This window comes from Perca fluviatilis, chromosome 20 (genome assembly GCF_010015445.1).
Source record: "Perca fluviatilis chromosome 20, GENO_Pfluv_1.0, whole genome shotgun sequence".
Classification (NCBI taxonomy): domain Eukaryota; kingdom Metazoa; phylum Chordata; class Actinopteri; order Perciformes; family Percidae; genus Perca; species Perca fluviatilis.
Window position 1 is genome coordinate 9284424 of NC_053131.1, and position 22982 is coordinate 9307405.

At 37.2% G+C, this 22982-nt stretch overlaps 3 protein-coding genes across 5 annotated transcripts in view; 1 reads left to right on the forward strand and 2 right to left on the reverse strand.

Moving 5' to 3' along the window:
• The window catches only part of ezra (ezrin a), a 19063-nt gene extending 13183 nt beyond the window's left edge, over positions 1-5880 (reverse strand). Inside the window, exons 1-3 of the mRNA XM_039786552.1 lie at positions 5750-5880; positions 3628-3711; positions 1493-1588 (exon numbers count right to left, since the gene is read on the reverse strand). Coding sequence (XP_039642486.1) covers positions 1493-1588; positions 3628-3711; positions 5750-5761 — 192 coding nt within the window. The 5' untranslated portion in view covers positions 5762-5880. The remainder of the gene's footprint in view (positions 1-1492; positions 1589-3627; positions 3712-5749) is intronic.
• Positions 5881-5895: 15 nt separating this feature from the next.
• Positions 5896-9923, reverse strand: nenf (neudesin neurotrophic factor). Of its 3 annotated transcripts, XM_039786557.1 has the most exons (6): positions 9698-9922; positions 9407-9467; positions 8641-8744; positions 7537-7585; positions 6046-6122; positions 5896-5963 (listed from the first exon to the last, which is right to left on the reverse strand). In XM_039786557.1, the coding sequence occupies exons 1-6, from the start codon at positions 9836-9838 to the stop codon at positions 5952-5954; spliced, it is 444 nt and encodes a 147-aa protein (XP_039642491.1). In that variant the 5' UTR covers positions 9839-9922; the 3' UTR covers positions 5896-5951. The 3 variants fall into 3 exon arrangements, with proteins under 3 accessions (XP_039642491.1, XP_039642489.1, XP_039642490.1); XM_039786555.1 differs by lacking the exon at positions 5896-5963 and having other exon boundaries at positions 5970-6122; positions 9698-9923; XM_039786556.1 differs by lacking the exons at positions 5896-5963; positions 6046-6122 and having other exon boundaries at positions 6232-7585; positions 9698-9920.
• A 1974-nt stretch (positions 9924-11897) lies between these two features.
• On the forward strand, positions 11898-17846 carry pacc1 (proton activated chloride channel 1). Its single transcript, XM_039786558.1, has 8 exons — positions 11898-12130; positions 13385-13484; positions 14129-14338; positions 15410-15564; positions 15850-15992; positions 16231-16372; positions 16474-16581; positions 16930-17846. Exons 1-8 carry the CDS (start codon positions 12095-12097, stop codon positions 17089-17091), a joined length of 1056 nt encoding a protein of 351 aa, XP_039642492.1. The 5' UTR covers positions 11898-12094; the 3' UTR covers positions 17092-17846.
• The last annotated feature ends 5136 nt before the right edge of the window (positions 17847-22982 follow it).

A 22982-nucleotide genomic window follows, 5' to 3' on the forward strand; every position in this document is an offset into this window, starting at 1 on the left:
ATATATTTAGGGGCGGGGGATACCGGAGAAAATCAGATATCACGATATTCTTGACCAAATAACTTCGATATCGATATTATGCGATATTCTAGGGTTGACAATTGGTGCTCTAACAAAATATCTTCACACTTAGATTTTAGATAAATCATCAGTAATGTGAACATAATATCTAAGTGGGGAAAAGGCAAATAATAGAAGAGCTAAAACAGTCTGGTAAGTTCAGAAGAGTACATCACTTTACTGTAATGCAGCCTTTAAAACCAGGAAAAGACAACACTTATGTCATATCACGATATTATGATATCCAAAATCTAAGACGATATCTAGTCTCATATCACGATATCGATAGAATATCGATATATTGCCCAGCCCTAATATATATATATATATATATATATATATATATATATATATATATATATATATATATATATGCATATAAATAAGTGAAGAATAAAATATATAGGGGGTAGGACCAGAAAAGTTGTACTCCTTTTTGAACATGGAAATCCTTATTGGAATCAGTTACTGGAATTTTGAAAGTTATGTTTGCTGAGGATTTTGCTGAAAGTCATAAAATGGCTGTGGTAGAAAGACAAATGCTAACTTGTACTTGTACTATTAAAATGAAAGAAAACAGAAACCAAACCGAAACGTAAACAATGACAGGATCGATATGTCTTATATGAAAAAAAATGGTTACAATATAAACGTTTGTACAAGTAATGGTGTAAAATAGCCTACAGCAGGGGTCTTGAACATTTTTTAAGCCAAGGACCCCTTAACTGAGAGACACGGAGCAGGGACCCCCTACTACATACAGTATATTGTATATTAAACTGGGCCTACAATAATGTGTGGGCAGCGTAAAGCCTTTATACATACCCTTTTTAGTGCATAGAATACTAAGCTATTAAAATAATAATTGTTGGCATGATTTTTTCAATCATGTTTTTTGGAATGACCTGTATCTGTGGATGGCTACCTTAGTGACAATCTTACCTATAGGCCAGTAAACCTACCATCATCATGTGTTTTTTTTTTCTTCACAAATAGGCTGATTTATACTTGCTAAAAATATGTTGGATTCATGTTAAGACATTTTATTTTAACATTATACAAATTGTTATACTGTACATTATACCATAATTCCCCTGCAGTAACTCAGAGAACCCCCTAGGAGTCCTGGACACCCTTAACACATTTGGGGTCGGCAGTAGAGTGGAACAGAGTGGAGTACAGTAAATGTAGAATAGAGTATAGTTAAAATAACTAAGTAAGATTAAGTTCATTCACTTCTATTAGAATATTCTAGGATATAATTGAGGACAGTTGAGTAGCCAATACGATAGAAAGTTAAAGAATATATTAGAGTACAGTAGAATATGGTACAGTTACTGTAAGAAGGGCAGGATAGAGTGGAGGATGATGAACAAGAAGAAAACAATGTGTTAAATGGCAAAACAATGACTCTGTGAAACCGCAGATTTACCTTTTTTTCAGAGTTCAACCAGGTGAGGAATCCTTTGGCGTCGATAAACTGCAGCCCAAAGTACCAAATCTCACGCAGTCCGATGGTCCTGGCAACCTAAAACACAAAGAGAGAGGAATGGCGACATGATAACAGAAGACATGTAATAAAAACAGGATCTCCACCAATACTCTTCTTCCTTCATTTTCTTTATTCATCACACTTCTAATATTCTGCCCCTGAAGAAATTACCTTTTGGACAAGATGTGATTTATAGCACAAAGCAGGGCTATGCACAGACTGTACATCAGTCTCACCTAGTCTCATAATGTTGCTCTCAACAACTACAACAGTAGTTGAGGTGGTGATGAATATACTTTAAAGCCTCAAGGACCCCTTTATCATGGAGCTGCCTTCCTGTCGAGGACAAAGGTTTAGGTAATTACACAGTAAGCTCCGGGGAAAGAGGGCGTCATGCTGCTGGGTGGTGTCATCACCATTCACTACAAGTTATTGATAATTTAGCTTTTGGGTGAGTGTATTAATAAGTAAACTGTTCAGGCACTGAGGAGGCCGCCTCATTGTTTTACTAACTGGATTTCATAAGACATATGGCGTTAAGAGGGACATAGAAACATCCATCTAAAGTTAAAAATATGACGTCAACATAATTGGAGTTTTGTGGTTTTCATTTGACAACAGAAATGTATAATTTAACAGACAATATAATATGCATTGAATTCAAATAGTTTAAACTGTGATACAATATGATTTATTACCACCAGGATACATTTAAATAAATAATAATCATTGATATAATACCGCTAGTGGCGGAAAGTAACTAAGTACATTATGTAAAAAGGTATTTTGAGGTACTTTTCGTTTTATGTTACTTACATAAATATTGTGCATTTACTCCACTGAATTTATCTGACAGCTGTAGTTACTTTACTGATAAAGATTTTACATTCAAAACATCATTCATATGGATTAAACTACCCACTTCCATATGAATGCAGCAGCAACAATAACCCAATAATATAATAAAAGTATAGCCATTACGGGGGCCATTTGTCTGCCTAACAAATTCTTTTAGTTTTAATACGTTGAGTACATTTTGCTGAAAATACTGACTGCAGGACTTCTGAACACATCTTCCTCTATATACAACAGCATCAGGTAGGGTCTACTGCCTGACTTACTACAGATACTTTACCAGTAAAGTTTATGGTTAGAAATCGTGGTGTAACGATACATCGATGTGGGTTGATATATCGATTTAATGATCAATTATCTAATATCATTGATGCAAACTAGGGCTGGCCGATATAGAGAAAATCAAAGATCACGATATTCTTGACCAAATACCTCAATGTCGATATTGCGAGGATATTGTATGGTTGACTAATTGGTGCTTTAACTAAATGTTATTTACACAATGAGATTTTTGATAAATAATCACCAGAAATGGTTTAATGACTTAGTGGGTAAAGGCAAATAATAGAACAGCTAAAACAAGCAGTCTGGATAGTTCAGAAAATGACATCACTTTACTGTAATGCAGCATTTAAAACCAGGAAAAGACAACACTTATACCATATTACGATATCCAAAATCTAAGACGATATCTAGTCTCATATTGCAATATCGATATAACATCGATATATTGCCCAGCCCTAATGCAAAAGTGAAAATATTGGTACATATCATAATCTTTAAGATGCCCCTTTATTGTGAAATTCCCACTTCATATTTATTCTTTTTAGTAAAAAGAGTACTTTGATTTTCATTGAAATGGCTGGAAGAGCTTAGTAATAAAAATGTTCAAATCATAATTTAGTTGCTTTTTGTAAATTGATAAATGGAAGGGATTGTGTTAAATGGGCATAAGATATCGTCTCATATCGATTGCAGGCTCCTGAATTGAATCCAATTAAAATTGTATCACAGCAGACTTTGTAATACCAGCAAATATCATATCGTTGTCTAAAGAATCGATATATAATATCGTATTGTGGTAAAACTTGTGATTTACGCCCCTAGTTAGACATGAACAGAACTTGAGGTGCCACTATACTTCATGTTCAAAAAGACTGAACTTGAGACAGCGATGATAAATCCTATAAATGGGTCTTATCATACTGTAACATACAGACCTGGTCAAAGAGCTGCTTCCCTGTGGTGTTGGGGTGGAAGGAGAACTCCAGCTCTGCGTCCATCGTGGTGACGCGTACGTTGATCTGCAGCATAAAAAGTTAATTAAAAGTCACATGATGACAGGGATTTTCTGTTTGGATACACGGAAATCTTTTTTTTTTATGTCCATTCAGTTTAAGCATTTCGCTGTTTGTACTTGTATAAATGAATATATATATATGAATCCATCAATCCTGCATTTCCCATACTTTTTCAGTATGCCCACATCTTTAATTTGGCAGAAATATTGCTTGCTTAATTTGCTTTGGATGGTTACATCATCAATCATCAACTTTATTGCCAGACTCAAGGTCCATTCAGAAGACACAGACATGACCATACAACATACATGAAAAAGAGAAAGATAAACATATACAGAGAAATAAAAACACAAGAAACAACAATACTGCATTTCTATAAAAGACACTATACCAGTGTTTCCATAGTGACGATTGGTATCGTATGGCACTAATCCTAGGATTTGCCAGCAGCGTAACGATGCTGTTCTGGGAGACGTTCATACGAGAAATGAATTTGTAGATATACATCGTGAAACGACTTTTTTCATAGTGAAATACAGAAATAATTAGGTCAGTTGTGTAAAGAATGCCTTTAATGTGGAGCTGTGAAGTGGATTGTCCATAAACCATAATTGCTCACTATCTCATCAGACTTTGGACTACTCTTGCGAGGTGTTACAAGGTTGAACGTACACAGATTAAAATATCAAAATACTCCCTGCTTGCCAGGTTGCCTTTAGACTTTACCATTGTTAATAAGATCTGACTTTCAGGTGTTTCCTGAACAAATTTCTAAAAATAAAAAGGGTTATTCTCAATATAACAAACACATGACGACTGCATGACCGGGCCTGCAGGCCAGATTGGGCTTGTAGCAGTTACACAATACTTTTATGTAGTTACACTAGAGCACACCCTGGGTGTCATAAAGATAAATCCACTGAAACTTAGGCAGCACAAACTGGAACATCCATTTATGAAAACTCCACCATGTTTCTTAACTGTTTCCATTTTCCATGATCACATGCATAAGATAACCTTTTAACTCCCTGACGTCCTGCTGATGCATTCCTAATACGGCCTGACCTTTTCTCAAATCACTGACTACTGAAATCACCATCATGGAAGCAGTAAATCCATTACAAATCAAGTAGCATGTTGCTGCATTGAACTTTGGAGGGGGTTTTGATTAATTTATACATAGTCTTGTACTTTTTGGTATCTACACAACTTTTACTTTACTGGTGAACTGTTCAAATTTAAGCCAGAATTCAACTCACGAATCAAGTTTTTCAGCATTTTCCAGACGAACATAAGCAAGACAAGGTACCATGATTATTGTGTTTGATTTCAAGTCAGGTCAACGTCAGCCAAATGGAAGCTGACGTCAGCATGTCCTCTTAAGAAAGGCTTTCTCCTTGGAGAGTCAATATAGGCACAGAACTGCAGTCGTAATGTACGCACATGCTGGCCTTTCTTATCAGTTTTCCTACAGGCTGATGCTGAATACTTAAGTAACTCCAACTGAGGGCATTTAGGACTTACAGCAAATAAATGGGAGGGAGGGAGAATAAAGCAGTTGAACCATACAGTCATGACTTGTTGGTGAAAGTCACTCTTTACATTTACAGAAGCACTCCAGTGTCACCTAAGGTAGTTACCATGATTATGATCAAGTATGCACGACCACAAAGACAGCATACAGCCCAGTTCTGGCCTTGAAGTGGAATTTTAGAAGCATTTTTTTTCTGCCAGGAATGTGTGCAGCATGGGTCAAACTCTACATTTGGTTAATGAGTAAATGCCAAGAAGAAAAGGTGCCTCTTTAAAATAACTCACAAGCTTGGGAAAAAAAAAGGGACTAAAACGATCAAAATGTACATGATTGACCCTTAAATTTGCTTTATGCTCAATGGTTTTTCTCCGCATCCATTTAGACAACATTTCAACAGATGTATCTATAAACCCACCAACCCCCTTTCACACATGGACCAGGAAGAGACATTTCATTGACGCATTTAATTATCTTGTCAACAAAATCATTCTTCATAATTCATCTTACTGTTTTGGGCATCTTGGTTCTGGTTGGTGGGCGAGCTCCAGCAGAAGAAAGTGTTTCCGAGGCTGACCGAGGCTGCAGTGGCCGACTCCCAGCAGAATCTCCACCTGATAAAGAACGCAGGTCTGCTCTCGCTGGCAGACTCTAGGGCGGGGCTTGTGTCCTTTGAACCGGGCTGTAGATCACTTACAGTGACGTGGGATGTCTAACTTGGTTCCTATCACACAAAACGGACAGACCTACCTCCAGTGGGACCACCTGGCAGGGCAAGACCCACAGCTCCACCTAAAGACAATCACCTGGCTCAGCACCGGAACTGATGACCTTTGATCGGAGCACGCACGGCTATATAGGCCCGGGCGACTATTTATGTTGCCTGTTTGGAGAGGACATGAGTTGAGTCATGAGCTGTCATAAAGAGATCACACATCAAGATAACATCCCCATGGCAGCTTGTGGTAAAACTCAAGTGAAACAAACTCTTAAGAAGTTCCAGATTTACAGACTTTAATAATAATTGTACAAAAACAAAATCAAGCAGAAAACACACATATTTGTAATCATGTAAACCCTCACAGAGCTGCAGATTCAGTGAGTTTTAAATCACATTAATATTCTACTGGGCATGCATTCACTGAAAACATTTATACTACAATCTAGAGCTGAAGCAATTAATGGAAAAGTCAATGGACAGAAAATTAATCAGCAACATATCTGATAAGAATTAGTCATTTATCAATCAATATTTTTTGTGTCTTTTTTCCACTTAATAACTGTAACATTCTGAATTTGGGGTTTTGAACTAAATAAAAGATTTGAAGACACTACCATGAGTTCTGGGAAACTGTGCTGGGTTTTTATCACTATTTTCTGAAATTTCATGGGCTAAATGATTGAGCGACTTTTTCACTCTCTATGATAAAAACGTTCATTAGTGGCAGCCCAACTGGAATCTAATTCAAGGGAATGTGAGTGCTGATGTTTAGTTAGTTTACTGTGTCTGTTCTCTCAGCTCACGCTCCTTTTCTAGGGAAATAGATGGGGTTGACTTTTAATTTGTTCGCGACAAATGTAGAAGACTATCACTGTGTAACCACATATAATCCGCCGTAATAAATAAAGTCCCCCCTCCATTTTTTTTTTTTTTTTATTCACTTGGATGTTTCAGCTTTACTGTGCAAAATGACGACGCATGTGCATTTTGATACTAGAAGGATGTTTTCCACATTCATCTGCTGAAGGCATGAACTTTTTGGTAGAAAAAAAAATAATTTTTTACACGACTTAAAAAACATGTCTGTTAGGGATCTTTAAATTCTAGCATCACTTCACTTTGTACATCCGATGTTAGTCAAAACAGCCTTATTTTAAAATGTATTTCAAAATAAAGATACAATAAGTATTGAAACGGTTCCGTAGCAATTAAAGCTCTCACAGATAGAGGATCATGTCAAACTTTGGTTCAAGTAAATATGACTAAAAAAGTGTCTCCATTATATGTATTTTGTTCTTCTCTTCTACATGTATTGCAATTGGCATATTAGGCTCATATCAGACATATGATTCTGGTCAAGTAAAGAGGAAAAAAAAAAAAGAAAAAAAATAACTCCTTTATAACAAGACTTTTTCACAACTATATTTTACAAAAAGGGTCAAATGAGATCAAAACTCATCTTTGATTTGAAAATGAGGCTGGTCCTCTGGTTTGAAGGCTTCGTTGTAACTTCCATCCTTGGTGAGGATGCGTGACGCTGTGTAACCCACAATCGGATACTTTGCTTTGTACGTGCCTTCAAATATACTATCCAGAGACTCCAGCTGCTCCTCAGTGAGGCCCGTCTGCGGATGTAAAGAAAGTAAAGTTGAATTAGCTTGTCATATGTTGTACAGATTGTGAAGCCCTTTGAGGTAAAGTTGTCATTTGTGATTTTGGGCTACATGAATGAAATTGACTTGGCTATTACGGTTTTACATTTACGGTATTACCTTCATTTTTAGATTTACTGTAAGTCAACAAAAGTACGTTTTTGTAGTCAAAGAAGAAGTAATTTGTTACCAAAAATCTAAGTGCTAAAGTGCTGAAAAACATTAGTTTTTATCAATCAATCCTTGTTTTCCCGTTGTTTTTTTTCACATTTGAGTTCCAATACATTACTCTTAATATTGATTGCTTCATTTATTCCAAAAGTCTCGATGAGATCAAGATCTCTTTTGCAAGAGAGACCTGAGAATACATTATACAGTATATTAACAACACAACATATTTTTCATTACAACTGGACATTTCAGTCACAGTAAGCAGTCTTCAAACAAGCATTAATCGTTTATCCCCTGAATAAGGTGCATTTTGAGCCCCTTTTCTTGTTCTTTGGAGGGTAAAAAGGCCCTGGGAAATATCCCCAGAACTAAATTTAGACCCTGGATCCTGCTGTTGAAACGCAACAAGTTCCTAGGAAGGTTCCTAGTTCCGGGGGGAAGTTCCTGCGGTCGAGAAAGCGACTCGCGGCTTGGTGTGAAAGATGTGAGAATAGGTAAGAAGTGGACATTATTTATGCAATCAAATAGTGTTTATGGACTGACTGATTAAAGTGTTTCAATACTTTTCTTTTACCTGTCCCTTCCCAGTGTTTCCAACATGTAGAATAGTGTTTAGGCTCCCCACCCAAATAAAAAAATTTTGTGTTTTTTTATTTCTTCCTTTGAAAAGTCTACAGTGTGCACGTATGGTTCATTCAGACAAAACTGTGCAGTTTCAGTATAATTACGTATAGCTTATCAATGCCATGCTGTTTTGCAGCCGACACTCAGAGGCGTCAGATGTCGGTGCTCCCCACCCATGGGAGTCAACCACAACACATACATTCTCAACCTTTGAGAAAACACACTAAACTTACAGTATCTGATGTCAGGTCAGCTGGGTCCAGGGACATCTTAGCCACAGCCCGAGTGGAGTCTTTACCAACCAAGGCGTTATATGATGCATCTTTTCCGTAAAATTCTGCATTTGTTAAAAATAAAATACTGTTGTTTATTTGATTTTTTATTTCTTTTAAATCAGTTAATTCTGAGTGAATAAATGCATGGTCTCAGTTTAGATTTCAAATACCCTGGAGAGGGACTGAAGAACTTTCAAGTGGGCATCAATGTGTCAATTTTACTTTCCTTATTCAGTTATCTTGAATTTATTCATTCAAGACATTTAAGTTAAAAAAAAAAAAAAATCTAGTAAATCATAGGGTTGGGGTAAAAAAAAAAATCGATACAGCATAGTATCGCAATATTTTTCGTGGCAATACTGTATCGATACACAGACGCCTAGTATCGATCTATTATTATTATTATATATGTGTTGGTCAGTTTGTCTGCTTGACAATCCCATTTTGTAGCAATAAAATGTAAGTGAGATGAACAGAGAAATGTATCTTTTTAGATAAAACATATGTTGACAAAGTTTCCTTTCGGGAACATAATTTGAAATTGGGAAAAATTTGAAGGTGAAAAAAAGTTCATAAATTGTGATATATCGCAGGATATTGCAATATTTTTTAAATCGCAATAATATCGTATCGTGTATGATATCGTATTGTGAGGCCTCTGGTGATTCCCGCCCCTAGTAAATCATTGTAGCTTCATTTGGGTTGAGTGGTGGGTTGTATTGACCTTTTCCCTTGGTAACATCAAACACAACTCCTTTTACTGCCATGTAGATAGGCTGCCCCTCCTAAAACAGGGAGGGGAAAACAACAGAAAAGAGAGATACGACATACATCGTTATTATCGTTATGTACATATGCATTAGCCTGGAAACCCAGACCCAAATCCGAAAGATTCGCGGAGCAAATTCAAATCGTGCTCTCGCGAGAACTCTGGATTTCCAGGGCACATATATGCACGGGTGCACAGACAAACACAGACGCAAAAACTCACTCTAGTGAGGTTAGTAAACTTTACCTCGCTGCCGTCGTATCTCGTCAGTTCCTCCTCAGTGAACAACCGGACAGGTTTGGTGGATGGTTTGTGTTTTAATTTAAAGTCTTCCGCTAAAGTCGTAGAAAGGACAACATACAGGACACAAATTCGCGCTGTTGCCATGGTAGGGCCGCTGTTTGGACGAGTTTGACGCGGAAACTGCAACTGTCATCCACTTCCTTGTCGCTGCTCTATTGAGATGGTGCTGCATTTACTGCCGTCGGATATTTTAAGAGCGCCCATACAAACTGCATGGCAAAGTGTAGCCTACAACAGTTCGTTCTGTGGAAATAATTAGCCTAACTCCTTCAATGGTTTCATTTAATAGCAGTTGTTCGTAAATGTGTATTTTTTAAATATATCATTCAGTCGGTCCGCCTTCTCCACGCTTTCTCTCACTGTTGTTTTCTTCTTTACATAATTATTAATTAAATTATTAAATGCTTGCCCAGCAAAATATAAGGTCAAAAACCATTGAGGTGTCCTCTCCCTTTTGTTTCATGAATGTCCAGTATGTACAGTAACCTCAACTATATAGTTACTGGTCCAGTGAACTAGACTATAATAAGGGAGGATTGTACAATAATAAAAACCTATAATAATTGTTCAGTCCTCCCAAATTATAGCTCCAGTTCACTGGACCAGTAACTATATAGTTGAGGCTATTGTACATACTGGACAACACACATGGTGTGCTAAGAATGCCAAATACAGTGCACATGGAAGAGGAACATACATGGTCCTTTGTTAAAGAATACTAAAAGAAATAAATCAACTAAAATAATGAAAGGTGTATTTGTCCCTGACCAGTCTGCCATTGTTAGAACCACTAACACGTGTATAGCACTTTATATATTGTCCTTCATCACTGACTTCATTTAAAATCAGCCTTTTCTAATTATCTCAGTAATATATTCACCAAACTTCTAACAACAAGCAGTTTTCATACAGCAATATAATAGTAACAATGACTGTCACATGAATAATTATAAAAAATAATGGTCAACTTTAAATAATAACAGTGCTTTACTGAACTGCAACATGCACCTGTTGTATTTTAATGTAGGCTGATAACAATAAGGTAAAAACCACTGCTGAGTGAACAGAAAAGGCTCCAGGATTAATAAATCCTGGCTGTTAGCCTGGTCTGGACCACAGAATAAATATGGTAATTTAGGTGCCTCTGCTTTTGTGCAACCAAGCCGAGGCTAAATTCATCCAGGATAACTGGAATATCCCAGCTTAATCCCTTATCCTGGTTTTGTGCAATAGCCTTCTGGTCTTAATCTAATCAACAGACGGCCCCCCAGACAGAGACAACAAAAGTTCTTCCTCCTGTATGCTAAGTGACAGACATGATCTAATTAGCACAATAAGCTGCAGAGGGCAGGATTGATTGGGATGCAGTTTCCCTGCCTAACTCAGCTGCAGCATACATTGTGAATACATCAAAACATAAACACTTTTCTGATTCTGATATGGTTTAAAGCTTCAGAAAAAATCTAACGTTAGTGACTGGACCTGGAGTTGGAAACGTTTTGTCGAACTAATTAGGCAATAGTGTTAACTAGTTCTTAACAATTTTGGCAAATATCTATAGGGAAACATGCTTACGGTATGCGACTATTTTCCAAGGATGGTAAAGACATGTCCCGCCCTACTCTGCCCCTGATTGGCTTATCCTGACATTCTTACCCTACTTACTTATGTTTTATTTGTTTCGTATCTTCAGGCTTTTTATGCTTTAGGTAAAGCACTTTGAATTGCCTTAATTTATGAAAATGTACTAATAAGCTTGCCTTGCTTCTTCCATCACTGTTAACATGTAAATTGGCTTTTAGGTGGATTTAAAAACTAAATTGCAAAAATGACCTGTGAGACTTTTAGCTGTAATGAAGCCATCACTCAACAGGTAAACTAAAGCTCCTTCAAAAGAGAGTTACTGACATGTTAATGGGGAAAATGAATCAGGTATTTATGTCCACTTCACGTTTTTAGTTCTGTTTGTGACCTTTGAGCTTGGATCGTGGACTTTTACGAATTGTGCATTAAGGCAGCACTAGGTATCAACCTAGGGAAGGACGAAGGAAACGAGGAAACGTCGAGGACACATGGTTTACTATTGGTGGGAGGGCCTCATTACCATAGGGTGGGCGGGCCTGGGCCAGACCTTTATCGTCGTCGCCAAAAAAAAACAACCATGGTTGTGTGTATGTGTGTGTGGTGTGTCTCCCTTTAGAGCGGAAAACTGGGACTTATACTTCCTTGAAATGTATCTTTTATTTAATAAAAGTAGTTTTCAGACTTCGCGCAGATAGCCCGACGGGTCTACTCGAAGAGCAGAAAATAGCTTTTTGTAACTGAAGGAAGTGCAAAGGAATGCTCGGGAAAGAAAACTCCCGGTCATACCAAGAGGTAAGGACAACTGTTTAGATATTAGGCTATCTTTGGTGTTTGTATCAATAATCCGAAGACAACAGCTTTGTTATCTGTAACGTCCTCACGCCGTGAAGGGCCCACACAATGTCAACATCATGTGACTGTACAGCGGACGGCTGCTGTTCAAACATGAATTTAGCTGACTTCATGCTTTCTGCCTGCTCACTCATCAAGTAAGCCAAAGTTGCAGACAAATATGTCTTCTCTAAAAAAAAAATATATATATATATATATATATATATATATGTGTGTATATATATATATATATGTGTGTATATATATATATATATATATATATATATATATATATATATATATATATATATATATGTATATGTGTGCTCCAGTTGTTGGGAGGATGATTGACACACTACAGATTGGTGATGCGTTGTATGTTAAAACACTGTAAATACCAGTGTTGGAAGAAGTATTCAGAACCTTTACTCAAGTAAAAGTACTAATATCACACAAAAGTTGACCACGTTACTTAGTATTAAAGTTTTCACATAAAAACGACTGAGATGTTCAAAATTCTGTCAATCAAGTGTTCAATGGCTAGTCATTTCAGCTGTACGGGTCAGTAGATTGTTTGGTAAGTTTAATTTATAACAAACATATGTTATAAATGTTATACACAGGTTTTGTGCGCACACATTTTCATTGTTAAAGTAGGCCTAACTAGTAACTAAAGCTGTCAGATGAATGTAGTGGAGTAAAAAGTGCAATATTTCTCTCTGAAATGTAGCGGAGTAGAAGATGGCATTGAAAGAAAAGACTCAAGTAAAGTACAAGTACTTTTTAAATTTGTACTTAGGGAGAGTACTTGAGTAAAAGGTACTTAGTTACATTCCAGCATTGGTAAATACCTTATAAGACCTAGTTTTTATTACTGTCAGTGGTGGAGGAAGTGCTCAGATCTTTTACTTAAGTAAAAGCTGTGGTAGCTTAGTTCTTCTGATCTGATCTTAATAATTCATACTCATTTACTTGTTGATCATATTTTGTATTATTAATCTGAATCTGCAGAGTAACTAAAGGTATCAAATAAATGTAGTGGAGTAAAAAGTACAATGTCTCACTCAGACATGTGGTTGAGTAGAAGTATAGTGGTTTCTTTTTTAAAGTTTGGTATACTTTCTTCAAATATTCATAATGTACTAAACTTAGATTTTCTTTGTGTGTGTGTGTGTGACTACACTGTACTTTAATGTCTCTTTCTTAACCTCACAGTTCAATGATGATGATAATGAAGACACACAGTCTCCGGGCTTCTTTGACGATGCCACTGAAGACCTGGATCGCGACGAGCCGACTGGCCGCATCTCGCAAGGTGATGACCAGCTGTGTGAAAGAACGCTCTTATCTTTTTTTTTTTCTTTTCTTTTTTTTTATTTAATTATAGTGCAATACAAGTGATCAACAAATTAATATCGATATCGCAATATTCATAATCAATGTCGCAATATCACATTTTGTCAATATTGTGCAACCCTAGTTCCTTCCCGAGGCTGTTTTGCAGCGGCACCGCGGCTCCACTCAGCGCTTGGCACCGCCCAAGACGATTGTGATTGGTCTAAAGAAAGGCCAATAATTGAGAGCATGTTTTTCTCATTTTCTTTTTCTATCCCGGAATGCTGTGTGGACTAGCCAGACCCTCCTCCGCAGCGCTGTGGAGGAAGGTCCGGCAATGCGATCCTAGACTAAACCTAACAGACAAATAAACCAAACAAAAAACAGAATAGCACACGAAAGACAAAAGACACTCGTCTCAGAGTCTCACATTTCCTACATTTTTAATTGGTCACTGTGCTTTAATGAGCTGCAGCATTCTGTCTGGGTTTTAGTGTCCCATGAAGGTGCAGATGCTGAACATAATTTAGCACTACTGCCTATACGTAGTCATTATTGGACCCCATAAAAGTAATACCTGATGCCTTGAGAGTCAGTTTGACACCTTGCACACTTTCATTACAGAGGATGACATCAGGGAAAACAGTCCACCGATAAGATTCAGCAAAGCCTGCCTGAAGAATTTCTTTACAGTGGTGCTCATCTTCATCTACCTGCTGCTGACCGGGGTGGCAGCGTTCCTGGCCTACCAGACTATCTCTGACTTTCTGGAGAGATTCCACCACCCTGTTATGTCTGTCACCTACAAAGAGGTTGACTCGTTTTCCCCCCCAGGTGTGTATAAATAATACACAGGGCGGATCAGTTGGGACCAGGACTTGGTTAGGTAACAGGCAATGTGGTAGAAAGATTTTATTTAAGCAAGTATACAAAAAGTGCAGCAACATTCGACGTAATTATCAAAAGTATATAGTATATATATATATATATATATTATTGGATTAATTGTAATGTATTAACATGTCAACATTATTTTGATATAGCACCTGGTCAAGGTAGAGCCAATTTTAACTACTTCATATACTGTTGGCTTGTTTAATCAAGATTATTTCATCAGATTTCATTACCTTATCATATGTTTGATATTTACAACCTTATTATGTAAGTAAGTAACAACTATAAATGTAGTGGAGTTAAAAGTACAATGTCTGCCTCTCAAATGTAGTGGATCAGTTGTATGAACTATTAGAAAAATGGAAATAATCAAGAGAAGTGCATACTTTACTAAATGCACCACTGCTGTTTTTTAAAGACTGAATAGATCAATATTATAGCTGTCCTGGCCCATACCCTTTTTCACTAAGTTAACCTGGCCAAAAAGTGTATTTAATAGCCAAAAATACTGTAATTAAACAGTATGAGACTAATGTTAGCATGCACCTTTGAACCAAAAGTGACAATGTGTTATGCAGTGTAACAATTAAATAATTAAGTGAAAGCTAGCAGTAATGAAATCATCAGCTAACAATAAAGCATGTCACAGTTTGTTGAATACTGTAAGGAAGTGTAAAACAGTAGTAGTAGTAGTAATATAGCCAACATAGTGTGCGTTATGTAATCTGAATGCTAAGTGCCTCTAAATTACTGCAGACTTAACAAAACAAACTTGCATTGTAATCCAGTTTGTATAGTTGTGTTCCTTGCTGCTGCTACCCACAACCTTTTGTAATGGTGTTATGAACTTTAATCGGGCTATTGATATCATACAGTGAAATGTTGAGTTTACTTTACACTGATGTACATCATATCAATGTAGACGCACAATACACAAACAAGAGCTTGCTACTGGATTTTTGTCTCAATACGCAAGGATTGGTTATTAATTGTGTTTTTTTCTTTGCGCAGGTATCGCTCTGTATCCCGGCAAAGCTCAGCTGTTGAGCTGCAGACATCACTACCATGACTACATCCCACCTTTAGTGGACCCAGGCAAGCATCAAGAGGGAGACTGTGTGATTAATGATGTGACTTACTTCGGGCCATTTACCAATGAAACTGAGGTCAGCCATAAACACATTCAGCTGGTGATTTGATAGACATGAATTACAAGTCGCAGAAATATAAAAAAAAAGCATGTATGTACAATGTAATCCTGAACATCCTTTTAAATAAATGTTTTTTTGTTTTGTTTTTTATGATCAATTTTTTCTTGTTTTTATATTTTTTAACATACAGAACATGACTATTTAGGTTTGACCTAGATTCTTCATTCTGTGAAAATGACCCATTTTGAGTTTTTCTGTTTTGAAGAAAGAGTAAAGTAACTCTCAACTTCGTTCCCACAGAAAAGAGCTCTGGTGGTCCGCGGCCCATCTGACGTCAGAAACAAGGAGTTGATCTTCATGCAGTTCAGCCTTAATGAAACCGAAGAGGACTTCAGCGCCATCTCTTACATGCTTTTTGCCAATTTTAGTGACTTGACTGAGAGGTAACTGCAAACAAACACGTATACCGTAGATCCTGTGACGCCTGACTGGTGTGAAAGCTGAAGTGGGGTCATACAGGATTTGTTTTGCTCACAACACCAATAATGCACTGACCGCTTGATAGTTTCCAGTTTATCATTCAAATTCATATCTTAAGAAACAAAGTGTGATTTTACCCAGTCTGACAGTAACGTGCATTTCCATTTCGACTTGAGTGATATCTGTTTTCTGACTCTCTAGTGCAAACAAATCCGACTTTATGAGGGATTGTGAGAGCAATTACTCCATGTGGACTTTCTCCGGAGGATTCAGAACCTGGGTCAAGATGTCTTTAGTGAGGACGTCTGGCAAAAACAATGAAGCCGTCGAGTTTCGGCAAGAGGTATTCGTGTCCGACCATTGTACACATACTTACATATGTGATGGAAATGGCATTACTTACTCATTACTCATTTATTTCATCATTTATGTTGTATCTTCTAGTCCGCTGTGGTAAAATTCAACGACAAAAGACCTGCATCAGAAAAAAACAATGAGCTCTTCTTTGCTGTCTTTGAATGGCGGGATCCTTTCATGCAAGACATCAGACTGGTAAGTTCTCCCAGACATTTTAACCTCATTAGAACTAATCCGTCAACATCAGTGTATCAGTTTCTAGTCTCACATTGCCAGACGTATCGCCACAGCACTGTGTAAGCGCTGGAGTGTGATCTGGCTACACCGCTTGTCTATTCTAGGATAGGAGAAACAATGCCCTGGCTTGTTTGTATTTCATTTAAACCAGTCACGACCATCCTGGGCGACACTAAGCCCTAGACACAGCGACGGTGCCCCTAGCAAAATAGAAAGCGGAATGGGGAGGGACATAGGCTGCAGCAATGTACATCTATTGAGCCAGACCAATCAGTTTCTAACTCAACTTTGCTTACTTCCAAACAGATAGTGACTGCCAATCCCTGGAACTCTGTAGCCATTCTCTGTGGCGTCTTCATGGCTCTCTTCAAGGCTGCTAATTTTGCCAAACTCACGATTCAGTGGATAATCAGAATGCGTAAGAGGCATCTGAGGAATAAAGCCCGGGAGCTGAACCAAATAAACTGAAAACGCTTAGCAGAAAAGCACTGGTGACACAATCTGACGAGATCCAAATCATCCAAGTGAGTTTTTTTAGGTCACTACTTGCACCATTTTCTAATCATTGGTGAAGATGATCAACACTGAGGAATGTTTACCCATCACATTTGTTAGAACATAACACTTTATAGATACAGTGATATGTTCTAACCGAATACCACTGCGAGATTAATCATTTCCCCAAAAAATGGCCAGTTAGACAAGAATTCAGGGAATTGTTGAAATTGGTTGTTGCCATTTCCAAAGATGAGGTATTTTCATAAATGTTTTGTATGCATGTAAAGGAATCGTTGCTGAAAGCTGAGGCACTCAACATGTTTGTTATAGTTTGAGATTTATAAAAGGTTTTAATGGTATGACTGTTTCAAAACTGAGAAAATGTGAACTTTGGTCAAAATGTTGCTGGATTTTATAATCTTATTCAAAAAGGGAATATTGTAGCATATTTTATGTTTGCGTCTTACTTTTTTCACAAGGCTTTATAATTATGTTGATGACTCTAAAGGGATTATTATGAGCTACTTTTCTTCTGTCAGAGTGATCTGCTGTTTTATTTCAAACCTGTTCAAATCTACTGTTGTTTTTAATTTGATTTACATAATGTACAAACGTATGGTTATTGTTGTTCAAATTTACTTGAATTACTGTGTTAATTATGTTGCATCTCACCCACTATGTTGAAATATTGGAAAATAAAAATATATTTGAATGCCTGAACTGTACAGTTTGTGGTGAAGAATATGTTATTAACGTACACATGCTGCCTGAAGTTGCAGAATTTGACAAAGTATAGCTAGATCAGTGGTTCTCAACCTTTTTTGTGCCAGCGCCCCCCTATCCATTATCCAGGTCCCTAACGCCCCCCATCAAATATTATGTAGGCTAATTGCCCCGAATATTAATGATTACGCCCTAATATAGGCCTATTATTGTTGTTACTATTGTTATTAAAAATAATCAATAAATCAAATCATTGAATGACAAACAACACATGTATTAGTTTCCCAGGTATCAAAAAAGCCATGTGAATAGAAATATTTACAGTTTTTTTTTTTTTTAAATGCAACCATTTGACATTCAAATTAAATAACAGCAGCCAATCAGAACTACTAGATATGTAACATTCAAACTATAATTAGGTATTATCAAAAGGCATGCTGCATGGTGTGAACCTCAGCACCTTTATAAGATGACTATAATTTGAATGTCCTTTTTTGGTTGTGAAGTGACCTTGGGTGTCATGAAAGGCGCTTTAAATAATATGTATTATTATTATCACAAACACTAACAGTAGCCAATCAGAAACAGCTAGCAATTTAACATTCAAATCTATTTTTCATTCAAATTGTTCCAACGGAAATCAAGCTTGCACTTATCAAGGGGGCAGGATTACACGCACGCACGCACACACACACACACCAACACACACACACACACACACACACACACACACACACACACACACACACAGAAACAAGGTTTTCATTTTGGTGATGACAAACGACACCTACTGCCGAATGGAAATAAGTTTACAACCTTTGAAAGTTAGTGAGAGCCCTTTGTTGATGCTTAAAAAAGTATAAGTTAGAAGAGTCTAGGTTAGAAGAGTCTAGGATTGAAGAGTCTAGGTTTGAAAGTCTAGGTTTGCTATCGCCTGTCTTGCGAGTAAAATAGCAGAAAAAAACGTTTGGAGAAGCGCAACCCCACATCGCGCTGCGTTTTGAGGAGGTGGAGTCCCGTACAGTAAACAGCGACATCTCTGCCTCTATCGCTTCAACAAGAAAGTTTTAAAACAGCAAACACAAGCCCTGAATTGCCCGGGAGTTTGGGGGACAGCTAAATGTTTGCCAAACAACAAAGCACAGTCGATATCTCTCGCTCGTAAAAAAAATAAAAAAATCTCTCGCTCGTCTCTTTTCTCTTTTTCTTCGTCAAATTAAGCTGCTTTCAGGTACAGTAGGAAACGTTGGGTTCTATAAAAGATCTGACGAAAAACTGTTACTGTGAAATATAAAGTCTACTTGTGCTACATTGGGGGGATTAAAGAATACAACAGGACGTCGCACCACCCTGTGGCGATTGGTGTTTTTTCTGAACGCAGCTTCACGCTGAAATACGGAGCTCATTTAAGACGATGCTCTGACGTCCCGTTTCCATGAAGGCAGCACGGAGCTGCGCCGAACAATGATCCACGTCCAGTTGCAGTGCCGTGAACTGGCAGGTTTTTAATGTTGCAGAAAACTGTTTTTTGCAAGTAGTTTAAGTGTAAACATGTATTGTTATTGTGAATCTTTGGTTTAAACTAGTTTTCAAACAAACAAAACGCCCCCCATCATCTTCTGAACGCCCCCTGGGGGGCGGTACCGCCCCCGTTGAGAAACACTGAGCTAGATGGATCAATAATGTGACTCTTTCTTACCTGTAGAAGTAAGCTTTACCAAAATGATTTTTTAATGTCATTAGCCTGTGCAATTTACAACTAACATGCAGCCAGGGGGAATACACACATTAATCAAATTTACCCTGTGGTAGAAAGTAACTAAGTGCATTTACCGAAGTACTGTAAGAATTTGAGGGACTTAAGTAATTCCATTCTATGCTCCTTTATTTTTTTTTAACTCCACTACAATTATTTTTGTAAAGATTATTTTTGGGGCATTTTAGGCCTTTATTTATACAGGACAGCTGAAGATATGAAAGAGGAGAGAGAGAGGGGGAATAACATGCAGCAAAGGGCCGCAGGCACTGCATCGAGGAGTAAACCTACATGGGCGCCTGCAGCTACCCAGGCTCCCCCACTACAATTATTTCATAACTTTGCAGATTCAGATTATTAATACAAAATATAAATCAACTAATAAATAATGATGTATTATAACAGGTTAAGCTACCCAGCCGTTTTAAAATGTGCCCCACCTTTACCAGCTGCAAACTTAAAAAGTGATGTACACAATGCATCAATAATTATAATTCAATAATAAACATAAAATATCTGAAATGGGCCATTCTACATAATGAGCAATTTTACTTTTGGTATACTTTGATGCTCATACTTTTGTGCTTGAGTAACAGTTTGAAAGCAGTACTTTTACTTGTAACAGTATTTTTTTGAACTGCAGTATTGTACTAAAGTACAGTAACGTTAAATGTTGGCTTAAGTCTTTTTTTTCAAGGGCGTATAAATGAGGATTGTCATCAAAAACTGCTCCAAAATTACAATTATCTACTGCCCTGCGTTACTTGTGTAAGAAATATAAAACCTGAATAAAGCTTTTAGTTTTCCTGAAAAGCGATGTTGTTGAACGCCTCTAGCTTGCCGTAGTTCAGTTGGGGGCGAGGAGGAGGCGGATGTTGTTGTTAGCTTCAACGGTGGATGAGAACATGCAGTAGCCCCCCCACACACACACACATTTGGATAATATAAAGGTAGTCAACAGTCATGTCTCAGTATTTACAATGTATAAAACCTGTATGTCTTAGCTGTATTCCCTCACGCTTTTGTAATGTAGTAAATCATTGACTAACGTTACATTAAGTGGTGTAGCTAACGTTTGTGTCGCTGGCTAGCATGCTGTTAGCTTGCTAACCTACTGGCTAACGTTAACTATAGTCTTACTTTACAGTTCAAGTTAATTTTGTTAGAAGTCATAGTTCGTTGGTCTGCTCATGTTCTTCTTTGCCTTTCAATCTAATAACATGAATATATGCACTCTAAGAACTGTTAACTACAGCTAGCTAGGCTAACAACAAACAATGATTTTTTGCTAGCCTACCAAGTTATAAGGTCGTTTTTTTTAACTGTTATGCAACTGTAAAGTTAGAGTTGTTACAGCGGACTAACGTTAACTTTATTATATTTATAGCATTATGAACGTCAGATGTAATTGTTATCGAAACTCCAGATGTAATGCGACTTGTGATGATAAAGTCCTGCACCAAGTTAGTCAACTGTTAGCAAGCTAGTTTAACACTTACCAGTGTTGTTAAAGTGCGTTGTGCTTTCCATTTCTCTTTTTGCTAATTAACTTAGAGTTTAACTTAAAAGGCAACTTGCCCTTTTCAGTATGTGCATGGTGTTTGCAGAAGAAAGCTCTGTGGTGAATTAATCCCAACATTAATCAAACATCTGTGTCCCCTGTCTGTTTTCAAACAGTTATACAACAGGTGCACCAGTAGTTAATATCAGTATCAGAGTAATTTGGTGTCTTTCGCTGTCCTTGCTTACTCCCCCCTAGATATTGAGTAGCTGAGAGGGAATATGACCCATGGATCATACGGATATTATAAATAGCTGCCCTGTGGTGCTTTGGGAGTGAAGATAAATGGTGATGGAGGTATTGTGAGACATGTCATAATGTCATACAGGACGATGGAGTCTCCAGACCTCACTCATGGTCTTTATTAAACATTCTATATTAAACCTCTGCTGTTTGTCTGATAAATCACCCGATAAGTTAAAGGTAAGATAGCTGTGCATAGACAGCTGAAAACAAAGCACTTCCTTGAATTATAAGAAGAAAGCCGCATGTTGAAAGAGAAGCATAATGTTTTGGTCAAGTTAGCTTTCTTTAGGTCAAAGAGACCCCAACACCAGGCTTAATTGTTTTACACGATTATGTACAAGATTCCTGAGATTTGTGTTTGTTTACCCAATGAAGGCTCTTGTAATAGCATTTAAGAATTCATCATGTTTCTATTAGGCCAAGTGTTGCACCTCCTTTTTTTGTCCGTAGCTAATCAATACCCCCATCAGAGCCTTGTCAAATGTTGGCTGTAGGATGGTTAGAGTGCCAGCTTGTTCTAGTATTGCATTTGTTATTGCTACCAGACACATTTGAGTGAGAAAAAATACAATTAAATGGCATTATGTCCTCTAACTGCCAATGAGATTGTTGCTTGAAGAAGGTATATGTGGCCAAAACACTGTATAGATAAATAGGCTAATTTAATTACTGGAGCTACTTTCAATGTGCATCTTTCTTTTCTCTTCATTAATTGATTTTACTTAATTTTGAACCAATAACTTTGCTGCATGTACATCCTTGCATCGTGGTTTCCTAAGCCATAGGGGTGTCTTCACTAGCCTTTGACCCATGGGTGGTGTTAGTTTCCCACCCTGTTTGTGAACGTTCAACAAGTCCAGACATAGCTGCGATGCTGCTCCCTGGCCACAGAGTTGCTCTATCAGCAGACTGGAATTAGACCAGGGTCCAGGTTGAACTCTGCTGACATTCTGACTGTGGTACAGAGGCATGTTGTTGAATAGTTAGCTGTGGTTCTTGAGAGAAAATGAGCTTTGAGCTCCCTCCACGGTGTTGGTTTGATGAGTCGGAATTGCTGAGAGCTCAGAATAATTTTTCATAATCATAATATCCAACTAAGGTTGAACCACAGTCACCACACCAACTATATTATTAATAATAATTTTTTTTTTTTTTTTTTTTTTTGATGTTGTTGACAAAATTAATACTAAGGGGTTGACCAATATTCAATTCAGCAATATTGTATAATAATTTTGTTGGGATTTGTTTATGTACTTTTATGTAGGTTTATTATACCTATTTATAGTTACCCTTTGCACTCGTCAATTGCTGTCTAAAGATAATCATTTAATACAGACAGCCCTGTTTTCATTTGTGTGACACTTCTTTTTTTCACTTCAATTGGGTATTTTAATGGTTTGTTTATCTCAAGATGAAGGACAATTATATAGGCCTGTCACGATAACACATTTTGATGGATGATAAATTGTCCCAGAAATTATTGCGATAAACGATAATATTGTCATTCTGAGACCATTTTCATCTAATATAATGCTAATGGCATAATAATGCAGTTACACCTTTTCAAAGATCAAT

Excerpts from the sequence above, each read along its gene's own strand:
- pacc1 (XM_039786558.1), top strand. The coding sequence starts at position 12,095 with ATGCTCGGGAAAGAAAACTCCCGGTCATACCAAGAG. Across the intron at positions 12,131-13,384 it reads ACTCCCGGTCATACCAAGAG|TTCAATGATGATGATAATGA; the intron begins GTAAGGACAACT and ends TTAACCTCACAG. Across the intron at positions 14,339-15,409 it reads TGACTCGTTTTCCCCCCCAG|GTATCGCTCTGTATCCCGGC; the intron begins GTGTGTATAAAT and ends TTCTTTGCGCAG.
- nenf (XM_039786555.1), bottom strand. The coding sequence starts at position 9,838 with ATGGCAACAGCGCGAATTTGTGTCCTGTATGTTGTCCTTTCTACGACT. Across the intron at positions 8,745-9,406 it reads TGATGTTACCAAGGGAAAAG|AATTTTACGGAAAAGATGCA; the intron begins GTCAATACAACC and ends TAACAAATGCAG. Across the intron at positions 7,586-8,640 it reads CTGACCTGACATCAGATACT|ACGGGCCTCACTGAGGAGCA; the intron begins GTAAGTTTAGTG and ends TTACATCCGCAG.